The sequence below is a fragment of the Pteropus medius genome, unplaced genomic scaffold (genome assembly GCF_902729225.1).
Source record: "Pteropus medius unplaced genomic scaffold, Ma_sr-lr_union100, whole genome shotgun sequence".
Lineage (NCBI taxonomy): Eukaryota > Metazoa > Chordata > Mammalia > Chiroptera > Pteropodidae > Pteropus > Pteropus medius.
The window spans coordinates 9484734-9499128 of NW_024350924.1; the positions used below are offsets into that span (position 1 = coordinate 9484734).

The following is a 14395-nucleotide window of genomic DNA, read 5'->3' on the forward strand; positions in this document are numbered from 1 at the left end:
ACAGAGGGACGAGGGCCCCGGGAAGACCAGGGCCCGGGAGAATGCAGGTCTGGCTGCCCGACGGCCACGTGACCACGATCGAACGTTCCGATTTTTGTTTTGTGTGTTGATCAGCGAGTCTCAATGAGAATAAGAAATACAAGTTCTTTTCAATCTCTCAGTTTCATTGCAGATGCAATATATTGGTAAATGAGTAACGAAAATACAGTTTCGGAAATTTTTCAAGTAATCGAATAAAGTGACTCTGAAACACACTGATGATTCACAGTCGCCTGGCCCGATTTTTGAGTGGAGAAATCAATGACTAAGTGAATGGAGGAGTGAAAATGTAAATGATTTACCCACAGAGTTCTCTCTCGTGAGTTTCCAAGAGAAAATCGATGGTCGAAGTACAACCGTGATAACGCAAAAAATGATTTTTCACAAAACCCACCACTGTGCATTTTTTCCAGAAGGCCACAGGTGACTGTATGTCTAAGAACACCTGACTGTGTGTGAGAATTTGTTGGGAGGGTTTTGGACACATGGATTCCTCCGGGATATCAATGCTATCAAAATGACAGTGAGACAATATTTCCATTCTACTACCCATATCTTTTGAATTATCATAAAACCAAGCTTGTGCCAAGCAGCTTACGATGAGAACGCCTGTCCCAAGTCGGACACGTGAAGTCCTAGCTGCTCACCTTAAATACTACTGTGTCAATAGCTCGCCTCTCTGCTAGGCTGAAAGTAGAATCTATATCTGCTAGGTTTTCATTCCCCAAGTGCCTTATAAATATTAGGCGCTCGAAGTGTGTTTGCTATGTGGATAAATGGGAAGAAAAGGGGAAAGAAGAGCCGTCAAGCAGTGTGCAACAAGAACGGAGAAGGGAGGTGGAAACACGCGTCTGTCCTCACCTTTAAAGCCCGCCTTGCACGCACACCTGTACCCGTTCACCAGATTGTCGCAAGTGCCTCCATTCTGGCATGGGTTCGAAAGACATTCATTTCTGTCCACTTCACAGTTGATGCCAACCCAGCCTGCATCACAGAGGCATTTGTATCTGAAAGACAAAATTATTTCCGACGGGGGATGAATGCACGATTGGGTCAGCGCTGACACACGGGACTTGGTGACGAAACGGGAGACAGAAACATATGGGCAAATGGGTCTCATTTCTACTCTTCTAGGGACAGACGTGTGCATCGCCATGGACACGGGGTGAATCACAGCCCATCTGGAGTGTCTGGTAGTCTGACCTTCTGGGGGCTTCCCTGGTTCACAAAGATGCTAGAGAAATTAATTAATTAAAGCGAGCTTTCATATGTAAAGAGTGGCTGGTACACTACAGCGGGCCAATCTGAAAGACACATTAACATGGATAAAAATCTGTATAGCTTCTTCTCTTACATAGAAAACTAAAGTAAAGCAAACCTTAGGATCAATTATTTCTGACGCAAAATAGACAACCAGGAAGCAGGTTAGTATCGGAGACTCTAAGCTACTGTGAAGATCTGACTTTCTGATATGCTTTGTTCTGACCTGAAATCCTGCCCCAGAAAGCATCTAGGACTGAGCAAGAAGGAAACAATGAAGGTATCTGAAATATATGAACATTAGCACTTAGAATGTAGTATCAGGAGAGAGCCTCCTTTTCTGGAGAGCCTTCAGAAAGACGTGGAAAGGTTGGGTGCTTTGAAGGCTAACATACTCTGAAACATAAATCCTGAGGTAATTCTCTTGGAAATAACTTGATTTCCCATTTGCCTTTTAATACACTGTTCATTCTTTCACCTGTTGTTCAGAATGGCAAATGGCAATGCCCAGAGCCCCATCAAGAGTAGAAGACTATCTCATGGAACTTAACGTCACACTCTGTGACTCTAGAACATGACCTACCAATGCAACATAGAACGCTACGGGGCTTGCAAACTGTGGATGTGTGATCAGGGCCATGTCTAAGGTTAGCTGAGACCAACTCTACTTCCGTGGCACAGACTGGTATTCTAGTACAACAGAGTTGAGCTTCTTTTAAGCAGGGGGGAAAACATCAGAGAGAATCATCCCTCGGAACTCAATTTTTCAATAAGAATTAAAAGCACAATTGCCAAAGACTCATGAAACCGCCCCGGATTCCTCCCATGTGCTGAGGAAGTCCACCTGAGGGAAACGTGCCTCCTTATTGCCCACCTGCTCAGTCACGAAAGGCAGGGAAGAAGGGACGATGTGGAAGACTATGATGCAGGCTACCAAACCCTTCAGCCAAGTCTTAGCTCAGGTCCCTGACTGACTTCTACAGGGTGTGGCCAGGGCTTAAACCCAATGCACTTGACGAGTTCGATGAGAAGCTATTAATACATGGCGGTACTCACCCACTGAGGCCCCCAGTACAGTTCCCGTGGATGCAGGGATTGCTCAGGCACTCGTTCACCTGTGAGTAGCAGCTGGGGTGATGGGGGCCCTCAGGGCATATACAGCGGAAACCATTCACGTCATTGATGCACGTTGCACCCTTGCGACAGGGATTGGAGGCACACTCATCAATGTCAATGTTACATCTCTGCCCTGTAGAGAAGGAGGACAGTTTTTGTCAAGTCCAAAATGCCCAATATGTATCAGAACTGTGAGACATACTGTGTTGATACCCTCATCTGCATAGACTTAACGATGCCTTGGGCACTGAACGTCAAGATTTAAGGAATAAGACACCCCAAAGCTCTTAGCGCCATGAGAGGAAGGGGCGAACAGCATTGTCTTTTGATAATGAAGCAAAGTTAACAAAATGCTGAAACGGTGGTATACTGTTTTGATACATTTCTTCTTTATTCCATCTTAGAAATGGGAACACTTCATAAGCATTTAGAAAGAGAACAGCAAATGTTACCAAAGTTGGCTGCTCCTCCTGATGCTGCTCTGAATACTCTCCGAGAAGCTTATCCTTCCCAGACAAGAAAGAGCTAAAGGAGTTCATCACTACCAAATCAATATTATAAGAAATGTTAAAGGGACTTTTTTAAGAAGGAAAAAAAAGTCGTAAATATAAATATGAATGGCAATAACTACATACTTATCAATAATCATTTTAAATGTAAATGGATGAAATGCTCCAATCAAAAGACAGGGTAGCTGAATGGATAAGAAAACGAGACCCATTTATATGCTGTTTAAAAGAGAGCCACTTCAGATCAAAAGACACACAAATTAAAAGTAAAGGAATGCAAAAAAATGTTTCATGTAACTAGAAACAAACAAAAGAGCTGGGCTAGCAATACTTTTATCAGACAAAACGGAGTTTAAAACAAAGGCTACAACAAAAGACAAAGAAGGACATTTCATAATGATAAAGGGATCAATTCAAAAGAGGATATAACCCTTGTAAATGTTTATGCACCCAACACAGGAACGCCTTGATGGACATGAAGGACAAGACTGACAGTACTACAGTAACACAGAAATTGTGGAGGACTTTAACATCCCATTGACATCAATGGATAAATCATCAGACAGAAAATCAACCAAGAAACAGTGGCCTTAAATGACACACTATACCCGGTGGATTTAATTGATATTTTTAAAGCATTTCACCTCAGAGCAGCAGAATATACATTCTTTTCAAGCGCACATGGAACATTTTTCAGAACAGACCACGTTAGGCCACAAAACAAGTCTCAATAAATTTAAAAAGACTGACAGCATATCAGCCAATCACAATGGTTTGAAACTAGAAATCAGTTACAAGAAGAAAACTGAAAAACACAAACATGTGGAGGCTAAAAAACATGGTATTAAGCAATGAATGGTCAACAACAAAATCAGGGAAGAAATCAAAAGATACTTTGAGACAAATGAAAATGAAAACATAATGACCCCTCCCCCCCAAATAATCTAAGGGACACAGCCAAAGTGGTTCTAAGAGGGAAATTCATGGCAATACAGGCCTATCTCAAGGAACAAGAAAAATCTCAAATACTCTAACCCTACATATAAAGGGACTGTAAAAAAGAATAACAAACAAAGCCTAAAGCGAGTAGAAGGAAATATGGATCACAGCAGAAATAAACAAAATAGAATCTAGAAAAATACAAACGATCAATAAAACCAAGAGCTGGTTCTTTAAAAAGATAAACAAAATTGATAACTCTTTAACTAGACTCATCAAGAAAAAAAAGAGGACCCAGATAAATAAAATTAGAAATAAAAGAGAAGTGATCATTGATACCACAGAAATATAAAGGATCATAAGAAAATACTACAAACAACCATATGCCAACAAATTGGACAATCTAGAAGAAATGGGTATATTCCTAGAAACATACAATCTTCCAAGACTGAGTCAAGAAGAAAAAGAAAATCTAAACAGACCAATAACTACTAACAAAATCCAATCAGTAATCAAAAAACTCCCAACAAACAAAAGTCCTGGACTGGATGGCTTCACAGATGAACTTTACCAAACATTCAAAGAAGCAATAACACCTATCCTTCTCAAAGTATTCCAAAAAATACAAGAGAAGAGAAGGCTCCTAAGCTCATGTTATAAGGCCAGCAAACCCTAATTCCAAAATCAGGCAAAGACTTCCCAAACCAGGCAAAGACTTACAAAAAAACAAAATTATAGTTTGATATCCTTGCTGAACATGGATGCAAAAATCCTCAAAAAAAATTTAGCAAACCAAATTCAGCAATACATTAAAAAGGTCATACGCCATGATCAAGTGGGATTTATTCTTGGGATGTAAGGTTACCATGATATACCACATAAACAAAATGAAGGATAAAAATCACATGCTCATAACAATAGAGGCAGAAAAAGCAGTCAACAGAATCCAGCATCCATCATGACAAAAACTCTCAGCAAAGCGGAAACAAAGGGAACATATCTCAACATAACAAAGGCCATATATGACGAACCCACAGTTAACATCATACTCAACAGTGAAAAGCCAAAAGCGTTTTCCTTAAGATCAGAAATAAGACAGGGATGTTCAGTTTCGACAGTTGTATTCAACACAGTCCTAACGACCAGAGAAGAAAAAGAAATAAAAAACCTCCAAATTGGAAAAGAAGAAGTAAAACTGTCATTACTTGCAAATGACATCACTACATATTAAGAAATCCTAAAGATTCCACCAAAAAACTATTAAAAATAATAAATGAATTTTAAAAACTAGCAGGATACAAAATTAACATTCAGAAATCAGTTGTATTTATATACTAATAATGAACTTCAGAAAGAGAAATTAAGAAAACAATGTCATTTATGATTGCATTAAAAATAAAATACTTAGGAATCAATTTAACCAAGGAGGTAAAGTATCTGTACTTGGAAAAGTATAAGACATTGAAAAAAGAAATTTAAGAAGATACAAATAAATGGAAGCATATAACTGTACTAATGGAAAAGAGGATACAAAATCATTAAAATGTCCATACTACCCAAAGCAACCTATACATTCAATGGTAATTTGAATGGTATTTTCAAAGAACTAGAACAAATAATCCTAAAATTTATAGGGAACAACGAAAGATCCTGAATAGCCACAACGATCTTGAAAAAGAACAAAGTTGGAAGGTATCACACTGCCTGATATCAAACTATGCTACAAGGCTACAGTAAACAAAATAGCATGGTACTGGCATAAAGACAGACACATAGATCAGTGGAAAAGAATACAGAGCCCAGAAATAAACCCATGCCTACATGGTCAATTGATCTATGACAAAGGCAAGAAAATAAAATGGGGTAAAGACAGTCTCTTCAATAAATGATATTGGGCAAACTGGACAGATACATGTAAAAAAATGAAACTAGACCACATTCTTATACCATATATAAGAATAAACCAAAATGGATTAAAGACTTAAACATAAGATCTGAAACCATAAAACTCCTAGAAGAAAACATAGGCAGTAAACTCCTTGACATTGCTCTCGGTAATATTTTTTTTGGATATATATAGTTCCTCTCAGGCAAGGGAAACAAAAGAAAAAAATTACCAAATAGGACTATGTCGAACTAAAAAAATCATTGGAAACTATCAATAAAACGAAAAGACAACCTACTAAAAAGAAGATATTTGCCAATGATACATCCAATAAAGGCTCAATACCCAAAATATACAAAGAACTCATACAACTTAACACCAAAAAAGAACAAACAATGCAATTAAAAAATGGGCAGAGGACCTGAATAGGCATTTCTCCAATGAGGACATAGAGATGGCCAACAGACACATGAAAAGATGCTCAATGTCATAAATCAGAATGAAAATTAAAACCACAATGAGATATCATGCCACACCTGTGAGAATGGTTGTCATCAATAAATCAAAAAACAACAAGTGTTGGAGAGGATGTGGAGAAAAAGGAACCCTCATGCCCTGTTGGCAGGATTGCAAAATGGCGCAGCCACTAGAAAAAACTATGGAGGTTCCTCCAAATATTAAAAATAGAACTACCTCATGACCCAGCAATTGCACTTCTGGGCATTTAACCGAAGAAATCCAAAACAATAATTCAAAAAGATATACGCACCCCTCTGTTCACTGCAGCATTATTTACAACAGCCAAGAAATGGAAGCCACCTAAGTGTCCATCAACAGATGACTGGATAAAGAAGAGGTAGTACATACATACAATGGAATATTACTCAGCCATAAAAAAGGTTGAAATCTTACTATTTGTGGCAACATGGATGGACCTAGAGGATATTATGCTAAGTGAAATAAGTTAGAGAAAGGTTAAGTACCGTATAATTTCACTTACATGTGGGATCTAAAGAACAAAACAAACAAAACAGAAACAGACGCACAGATACAGGAACAAACTAGTGGTTGCGAGATGGGAGGGGGTCGGGGGCTGGGTGAGAAGGTGAAGGGATTAAGAAGCACACACTGGCAGTTACGAAACAGTCATGGGGATGTACAGCGTAGGGAATCAATAATATCGTAAGAACTGTGAATGGTGCCAGGTGGGGACTAGAATTATTGGGGGGGGATCACTTCATAAATTACATAAACGTCTAACCTTTGTGCTGTACACCTGAAATAACATAAGATTGAATGTCAACCGTAACTGAAAAATAAAAATTTAAAAAAGCTTTTTTTATCACTGTTCTCAGCTGCTTTACCACAGACTCCTGTCTTCAGTTAGTCAGCCTCTACATTTCTACCTGTGGTAAATCTCAATTAACCAGAATGCTTGGTGGACGGACTAATAATTTAATGATTAATCTGGTTAAAAAGAAAGGCCATTTACTTTCCTTCCTAGAGTTGTATGGATCCATTTTCTGCTTCAGGAAGAAGAGAGAATACTATTCTAAATAAAATTTCGATTGTCCTCTGATAGTTGAGAAAACAACTCGGGGTCTTTCCCTCTACACCAGTGGTTCTCAAACTTTAATATGCAAAGAGAGCCGTTTAAAGTACTTGCTTAAAAGCAGAGTCTCAGGCCCATCACGATGGGCTGGGATAGGCAGGGTCTAAACCACATTTTAAATAACACGGGTGGTTCAAATACTATAGTTTGAGAAACTCTGACGTAGACAATTATTAGTTTATCGTCATGTAATAGTATAAATGCTCAGAATACATGAAATCGAAGTAAATGTTCTTCTTCTAAAACACACCCAAAATTGCACTTTGAAAAAATATCTGCTATAATCTTGACATACATTGCTTTAAGTTGCAAAGTGCGCCAATTATGAGTTTGCTTTGTTAAATTCTGAATAATTGAGATTTAACTATATATTCCAAAATGATAGAAAATTTAAAAATAACCCATAATTCTGTAAATGAGTGGCAACGAGTGACTGCTATGAAGGAATTCATACGTTTCAAAGAATACAATGTCCTGACTCAGATAAAAACATGCATTTTTATTGAAGAAAGAGTAACCCTGCATTTAAACAGGAAATTCCAAATGAAAAAGATACACACCCCTCTAAAGTATGGGTATTAACATTTTTCCACCCTCTGTCACTCTCTACACCATGATTGGTGGTTCCTGTGGTGAAGACCCATAATCTGGTAGCGGTTGCCGTTTTCCTCTTAAATGTTTTATTAATAACTTATTTTAAAATACTACTTCCTCAGCCTCAACCTCGGATTGTTTTAGATGTCTGCCACTGGCACTAACACAGGAGCCGAAAGTCTTCAACAGCAAAGCTCTCTTCAGCCTGCGACAGGAAAAAGCCTTCTTCATTTTCTGTCCTTTTTTGGAAGCACCTTCCCAGAAGCCACTCCTCTCAAGTTTCCTTCGTTTGCTTTTAAAACTTTTTCCAGAATCGATCTGAAAGCCGTCTTTAGTCAAGCGGGTTAAATGCTTCCCTGTGCAGTCTACTGTGAGGACCGACAGCTGATTCGCTGTCTAGGTCCCGCCAGCATCAGAAACGCCAGCATGAGGCTATGCGCCTCGCTGGGCTCGGTGACTACTGAATGAGAAGCAAACCAATGGTTTTCGCCTTGTAGGGACCCAACGTGTTCGGGGTGAATAAATGAAACCACGGTGCAGTTCAGACTCGAGAGTCTGGGGTTGGATCTGGAAGTCCCATATTTGAGTTCTAGTCATTCATTTGGCAACATTTACTGAGTGTTTCCTTTGTCCTAGACACTGGCTAAAAAAAAAAAAGTGATTTGGGGGATGTCCCTGCCTTCTGGAACTCACAGTCCTAGCCGTGCGACTCACTGGCTGATAACAGACACACCAAGCTCTATCTCAGTTGCAGTAGTTGTTAAATGGGGATATTAAAACTTCCCTCTCCGCTTTTGTTAACTTTTTTATTGAGATATGATTGATATATAACCTTGTGTAAGTACAAGGCTTGATACATTTCTATATTGCAATACGATTACATCACAGCATTAGCGAACACCTCTATCAGGTAACATAGTTATCATTTCTTTTTTTGTGGTGAGAACAATTAAGACCCACTTTCTCAGCAACTTTGATATTTATAATATCGCACTGTTGACTAAGATCACTATGCTGTGCATTAGATCTCCAGAACTTACTTACAAGTTGCAAGTTTGTGTCCTTAAACAACATCCCCCAACTCCGCCCCCTGCTCTCCCAGCCCCCGGTAACCACTATTCTACTCTATTTTAACGAGTTCAGCTTTTTTACACTCTGCGTATAAGGGACAGCATACAGTATGTGTTTCTCTTTCTGACTTCTCTCACTCAGTATAATGCCCTAAAGGTTTACTCATGGTGTCACGAACGGCAGCATTTTCTTCTTTCCCACAGATGAATGACATTCCATTGTCCACATACATATGTGTATATAGACAGATACACACACGCCATATCTTCTTTATCCTTCATCCACTGATGGACACCACTTTCTGGGAACTCAGTCCTTAGGTTGTTTCCGTATCTTAGCTATTGTGAATAATGCTGCCATGAACACGGCTGTGCAGATACCTCCTGGAGATACTGATTTCAGTCCCTCTGGCTGTATACTCAGGAGTGCAACTGCTGGATCACATGGTAGTTCTGTTTTTGATTTTTTGAGGAACTGCCGTACTGTTTTCCACGATGACTATACCATTTACACCCGCATCATTGGTGGGTTCCCTTTTCTCCACATCCTTGCCAACATTAATTATATCTTACCTTTTAGATAACAGATATCCTATCAGGTGTGAGGTGATAGATATCTCACTGTGGTTTTGATTTTCATTTCTCTGATGATTAGCAATGCTGATCATATGTCTATTGGTCATTTGTATGTCTTCTTTGGAGAAATGTCTATTCGGGTCCTTTGCCTTTTTTTTTTATTTTCAAGATTCTAAACATTTATTTATACATTTTTTAACGTATGTACCTTGTTTATACTTTCTTCCAGTCTTTAGTCATTTGCTTATGTATGTAGTCTAGGTTCCTGATTACACTTTTAAAAATCTTTTTAAGATTATGAACTCATTTGCTACGACATCTGCCACAATGCAATGCTCCTCATTTCTCCTCGCTCGTAGCAGTGTGCCTGTACAGGATATGCCACGACCGGGCGGGCTAAGGGCCAGAGAGCCAAAACGTAACTGCATGTTCGACACTTAAAAATTTGTAATTTCTAAACATTTATACTTTACTACTAATTAGGAACTACTGTAAGAGATTTACAGAGAGAAGAGATTATAAAACTCGTATTTAAGTTTTTTATTGTATTTTGGTGATCTTATAATAGTTTTATAGTGACCGTCATGCAGGTTAGCGATACTGGTAGATTTGTTACTCATGAGTAGCTTTTTAAATGCTATTTGAAAATCACTAGCGTTTGGTAGATTGTGCAGCTTTCAAAACTTCACTTGTTTCAGATAATAGCGAATTTTTAAATCCAAATTGATTTACAGCTTAAAAATACAATTAGTCTGAGGTTAAATCGGGTAGCCTTGAGATTCACAGTGGACATTTCCAGTATCTCTATCTGGAAATCATTGTCTAATAATATTTTCTAAAATTATGTTTAGCTACTACTGTTTATTGTGATTTTTAAGTTGAGGTATAAAGGACACATAACATTATATTAGTTTCAGGCATATAACATGATGATTTGATATTTGCACATTTTGCAAAATGACCACCGTAATTCTAGTCAACATCTGTCACCACGTGTAGTTACAAAATCGTTGTTCTTGTCCTTTGCCCATTTTTAATTGAATTATTTCTTTGCTTTTAAGCCAGATGAGTTCCCTATCTATCTTGGACCTCGACCTCTTGTCATATGTATTATTTGTAAACATGTTCTCATGATGGAGGTCGCCTTTCAACTGCTTCCTTTGCTGTTTAGTTTCGTGTGGCCCCACCCACTTGTTTACTTTTTTGTTGACTGTGCTTTTGGTTTCTCATCCAACCTATCGACTTCTATGGACTGTAGCAGAAGTCAGAAAATAATGGATACGAAGGTAAAACTGAAAAAGTAGTTCACGCAACTGAAAAGTAGTTTATAGAGGTACCACATGATTTCTTACTTTTCTCAATCAGTAAGTATAGAGAGGTCTGAGGAAAACAGAGAATTAAGTCTTAAAAAAAACTCCCTTAATTTGTCGAAACTGTCACTGAAATGGTTTTTTAAAAAGCAATTAAAAAGTACTATTCAAATAAAACAAAGGAAAGAATGAAACATCTCACATTCACAGCCCATGAGCATATACCAGAGTCGTCTCTGATATTTTCAGCAGCCGAGTAAAAAATAAAAAAAAAACAGACACAGAGAACAGTTCCAAGAACAGGGCACCACCCAGTAACCAAAACATTCCATTTCTTGCTTATGTAGTTTCATGCTACACCTTCGGTTTACTTAGAATATTTTTAGCCTATGTCTTCCCTCCTTGACCTTCCTGGCTTGCTAAATGTAAAAAAGGGGGAGAATATGATTCACTGGCATTTCAAAAAAAAGGTCCAGCCTCAGGCTTACATATCCAAAAGAAGGCACGGCAGGCGCCCACCGAGGCTGCCCACCCAAGCCGGAACCAGCACGGGTTCGGGTGCACAGCTGCCTGCGGTGGCCTCCTGCCCGCTGTGCCCTGATGACGTCCCTGAGCCTGTCGAGGCTCCGGTTTCTCGTCACTACCGGAAGAATGACAACGGCAGTGGCAAGCAAGTGCCGAGCTCAAAACGAGTCCTTAATAAACGAAGTGGCCCTTTTCTTATTACCCGTGTAACAAAATGCACCTCACGTCCTCTCTCGTGGGACTTTCTGCGTATTCAGTGGGCGGCCGCGTAACCCTGGCGCGAGTTTCAGGACACACGCGTGCCCTGGCTCCCGCCGGCAGCGCTGGGCACCGAACCCGAGCACTGCCATCGCACCTGTCTTCTGAGCGACCTTCCACCGACAGGGGTGACGGCGACCTGCGCGGGCCACAGACGCCCTCGTTCACATCCGCGATGACACGAGGACGACAGCGGACTGTGACACACAGAGCGGCGTTCGGCTCTGCGCCAGTGGGGGGCGGACGCTCACGCGGCTCCGACCACCTCCACGCCGCGGGTCAGCAAGCTCTGCGGGAAGTGGCTCGCGTTGGTTGCCAATGTCCATGCGGCATTCATGACACGGTAACGCCGTATGTTAGTGCCCGCTTGCGTGTGGCACCGTCTAGAAAAAACAGGATAGGCCCAGTACGTGCCCCCCAGGGGTGCCACTATCGGACGGGTGTGTAAGGGACCACGGCACCTTTTCATCAGGAGGGTAAAAGACAGAGGTAATCCCATCAACAAGAGAGAGAAGGTGTGTGCACACGTGTGTGCGTGCGGGAGATGACCGCACCCGTGTGTGCGTGGGGGATGCTCTGGCTGCTTATAATCTAAGAGGAGTTACAACCAACTTTATTTTAAGCATTTACTTCCTTCCTCCTGGGAAGAAAATATCTCACTTGCGTGAGTCAAATTAGGTTGGTCTTCTCAAGTTCTGGCCGCATCCAACAAGTTCCCATAAGAAGAAGTTCTCAGGAAAAAAAAGCATTTAGTTTTTTCATAGAATTTCACCTCGGCGCTGCCTTTACGGAAGGCGAAGGCATTCGCTCCCAAGGCGGCTTGGGAGCCATGCAACTCAAGCACAGCGACAGAAACTCACAGTCTGACCGGAAATTCTTCTCAGGTAGCTACACACACACGGTCTGAAAACCTTAACTACCGAAAAGTTTCGTGTTACAGTTTAAGGCAGGCCCGTAGGGAGAAAACTGGGCTAGAGAAGCACGGAGACAAACGTCCACCCTTCCAGGAGACAAAGGAACGGGAAACATCTGAAACGTGGTTTCCCTTCGGATGCCCTTTTCTCAGCGTGATGGGGCGGGCGGCGGGACCGCCCAGCGAGAAGGAGCGTTTGTTACCTGTGAATCCCGGGGAGCAGACGCAGCTGTACCGGTTAACGCCATCCACGCAGACTCCGTGGACGCAAGGGTTGCTGGCACAGTCATCAAAATTGATTTCACAGTTGACACCTGCAGACAACAGCGGAGAGAAACCACGCGATGTGACCGCTGAATCACGGACGGTGTCTGCTGGCGACGCCAGGTGTCACACCTGGAGCATCCGCCAGCCCCCGACAGAGCGTAACAGCAGTTTTCAGAGCACGGTCCTCCAGACCCTGGCGGAGGGTCGTGAGCTCAGAGGATCTCACCCATCGTACTGAGCCACGATCTGCCTGTTTCGTGTTAGCACTGGCGCTGCCGCCGCGAAGGCCGGGGGGGGAGGGGGACGGCCGGCATCAGAGCGGGAATCCGGCAGCGGCACCAGCGTGCAGCAGAGGTCACCGGACTCTTCACCCCCCACGCGCGCACAGTACAGACCAGAGGGACAGTTCTGCTTATGAATGACTTTGGCGAGGAAGTCAAAATTACTAACGCCTTGGTTTTGTCAAAATTATTAACTTCATCACTTTGTCACATCTTGATCCTTGCGTGTACGTCCGCTGGTCTGTGTGACAAAATGGGAAGCACACAGAAAGCGATTCTGTGGCCTCCCAGACCCGGAGCTGACTCCGGGAACCGCAGCCAGGCGGCTGGGCTCTGAACGCAAATGGCTGCTCTTTTCACGGAATCCCATCTTACTCGGAAGAATGACGGACAAACCAGGGCTGTTCAGACCCGAGTACGGGGCTCACATTAAGTGAGAGAAGCAAACCTGCCATTTCAAGAAAAACAACTGGGCATTGTGCTCCAAAGATCAAATTTAAGCTTTCACACGGCAATCGAAATTTTGGAACTCGTATGCACCACCATGAGCTTGAAACTGACAGCTACTGTTCTCTTCTAAAGCTCAAGAAAATCTTAAAAGCATCAGGTAACCTCCTCCTCCTCCTGAGCATGCTGCCTCCCTCCAGGTCTGTGCCCCAGAGAAGTGCAGAGTCCGGCTTTGGTAATAAAGGTTCAATTGAACATATAATTAAATACAGGGCAGGGATATCCCAATCATACTGTTACCATTATTTTGTGAAAATACTCATGATGTTTCATTATTTATTTATCATGAATTTAGTGATGCTTTTTTAGGTATCGGAGAAGAATAGCGTGGTGGTTTAAAAAGTCTGAAAATAAAGCCTGGTAATAGGAATTATAAACTAGCAAACAAAACTTCCCTGATGAAATGCTATAATTTTTATTCACTCGCACTTTGTATTAATATTTATTAACAACAATAATTACGTTAAAATTTATTGAGCTGTGATGCGCAAAGTACTCTGTCTTCCGCTTTATACAGCTTTTCTCTAAACGTCTCACTCAACTGCCAAATCGAGTTGCGTTACCCCACTTTATCACAACCTGCACGACTGAGATGTGACCCCAGCTTTCTGGACTCCAGATCTGTCACCACCACAGTGGTCGCTCTGTGAGGAACGAGGCTACATTGCTTCACTAGCCACACAGGAGTCGAGTTTCCACACTCCTCCTATAGGAGTGTCCAACCCCGCACTGAG

The 14395-nt window shown here is 41.4% G+C and overlaps 1 protein-coding gene across 2 annotated transcripts in view; it reads right to left on the reverse strand.

Moving 5' to 3' along the window:
* Window positions 1-14395, reverse strand: part of NOTCH2 (notch receptor 2) — a 142828-nt gene that overhangs the window by 33037 nt on the left and 95396 nt on the right. Inside the window, exons 12-14 of one of the 2 annotated variants that reach the window (XM_039841353.1) lie at window positions 12810-12920; window positions 2356-2548; window positions 901-1046 (exon numbers count right to left, since the gene is read on the reverse strand). In XM_039841353.1, the coding sequence (XP_039697287.1) occupies window positions 901-1046; window positions 2356-2548; window positions 12810-12920 (450 nt within the window). Of the gene's footprint in view, window positions 1-900; window positions 1047-2355; window positions 2549-12285; window positions 12760-12789; window positions 12921-14395 lie in introns of those variants that run through there. The other variant, XM_039841354.1, reaches the window with a different exon arrangement.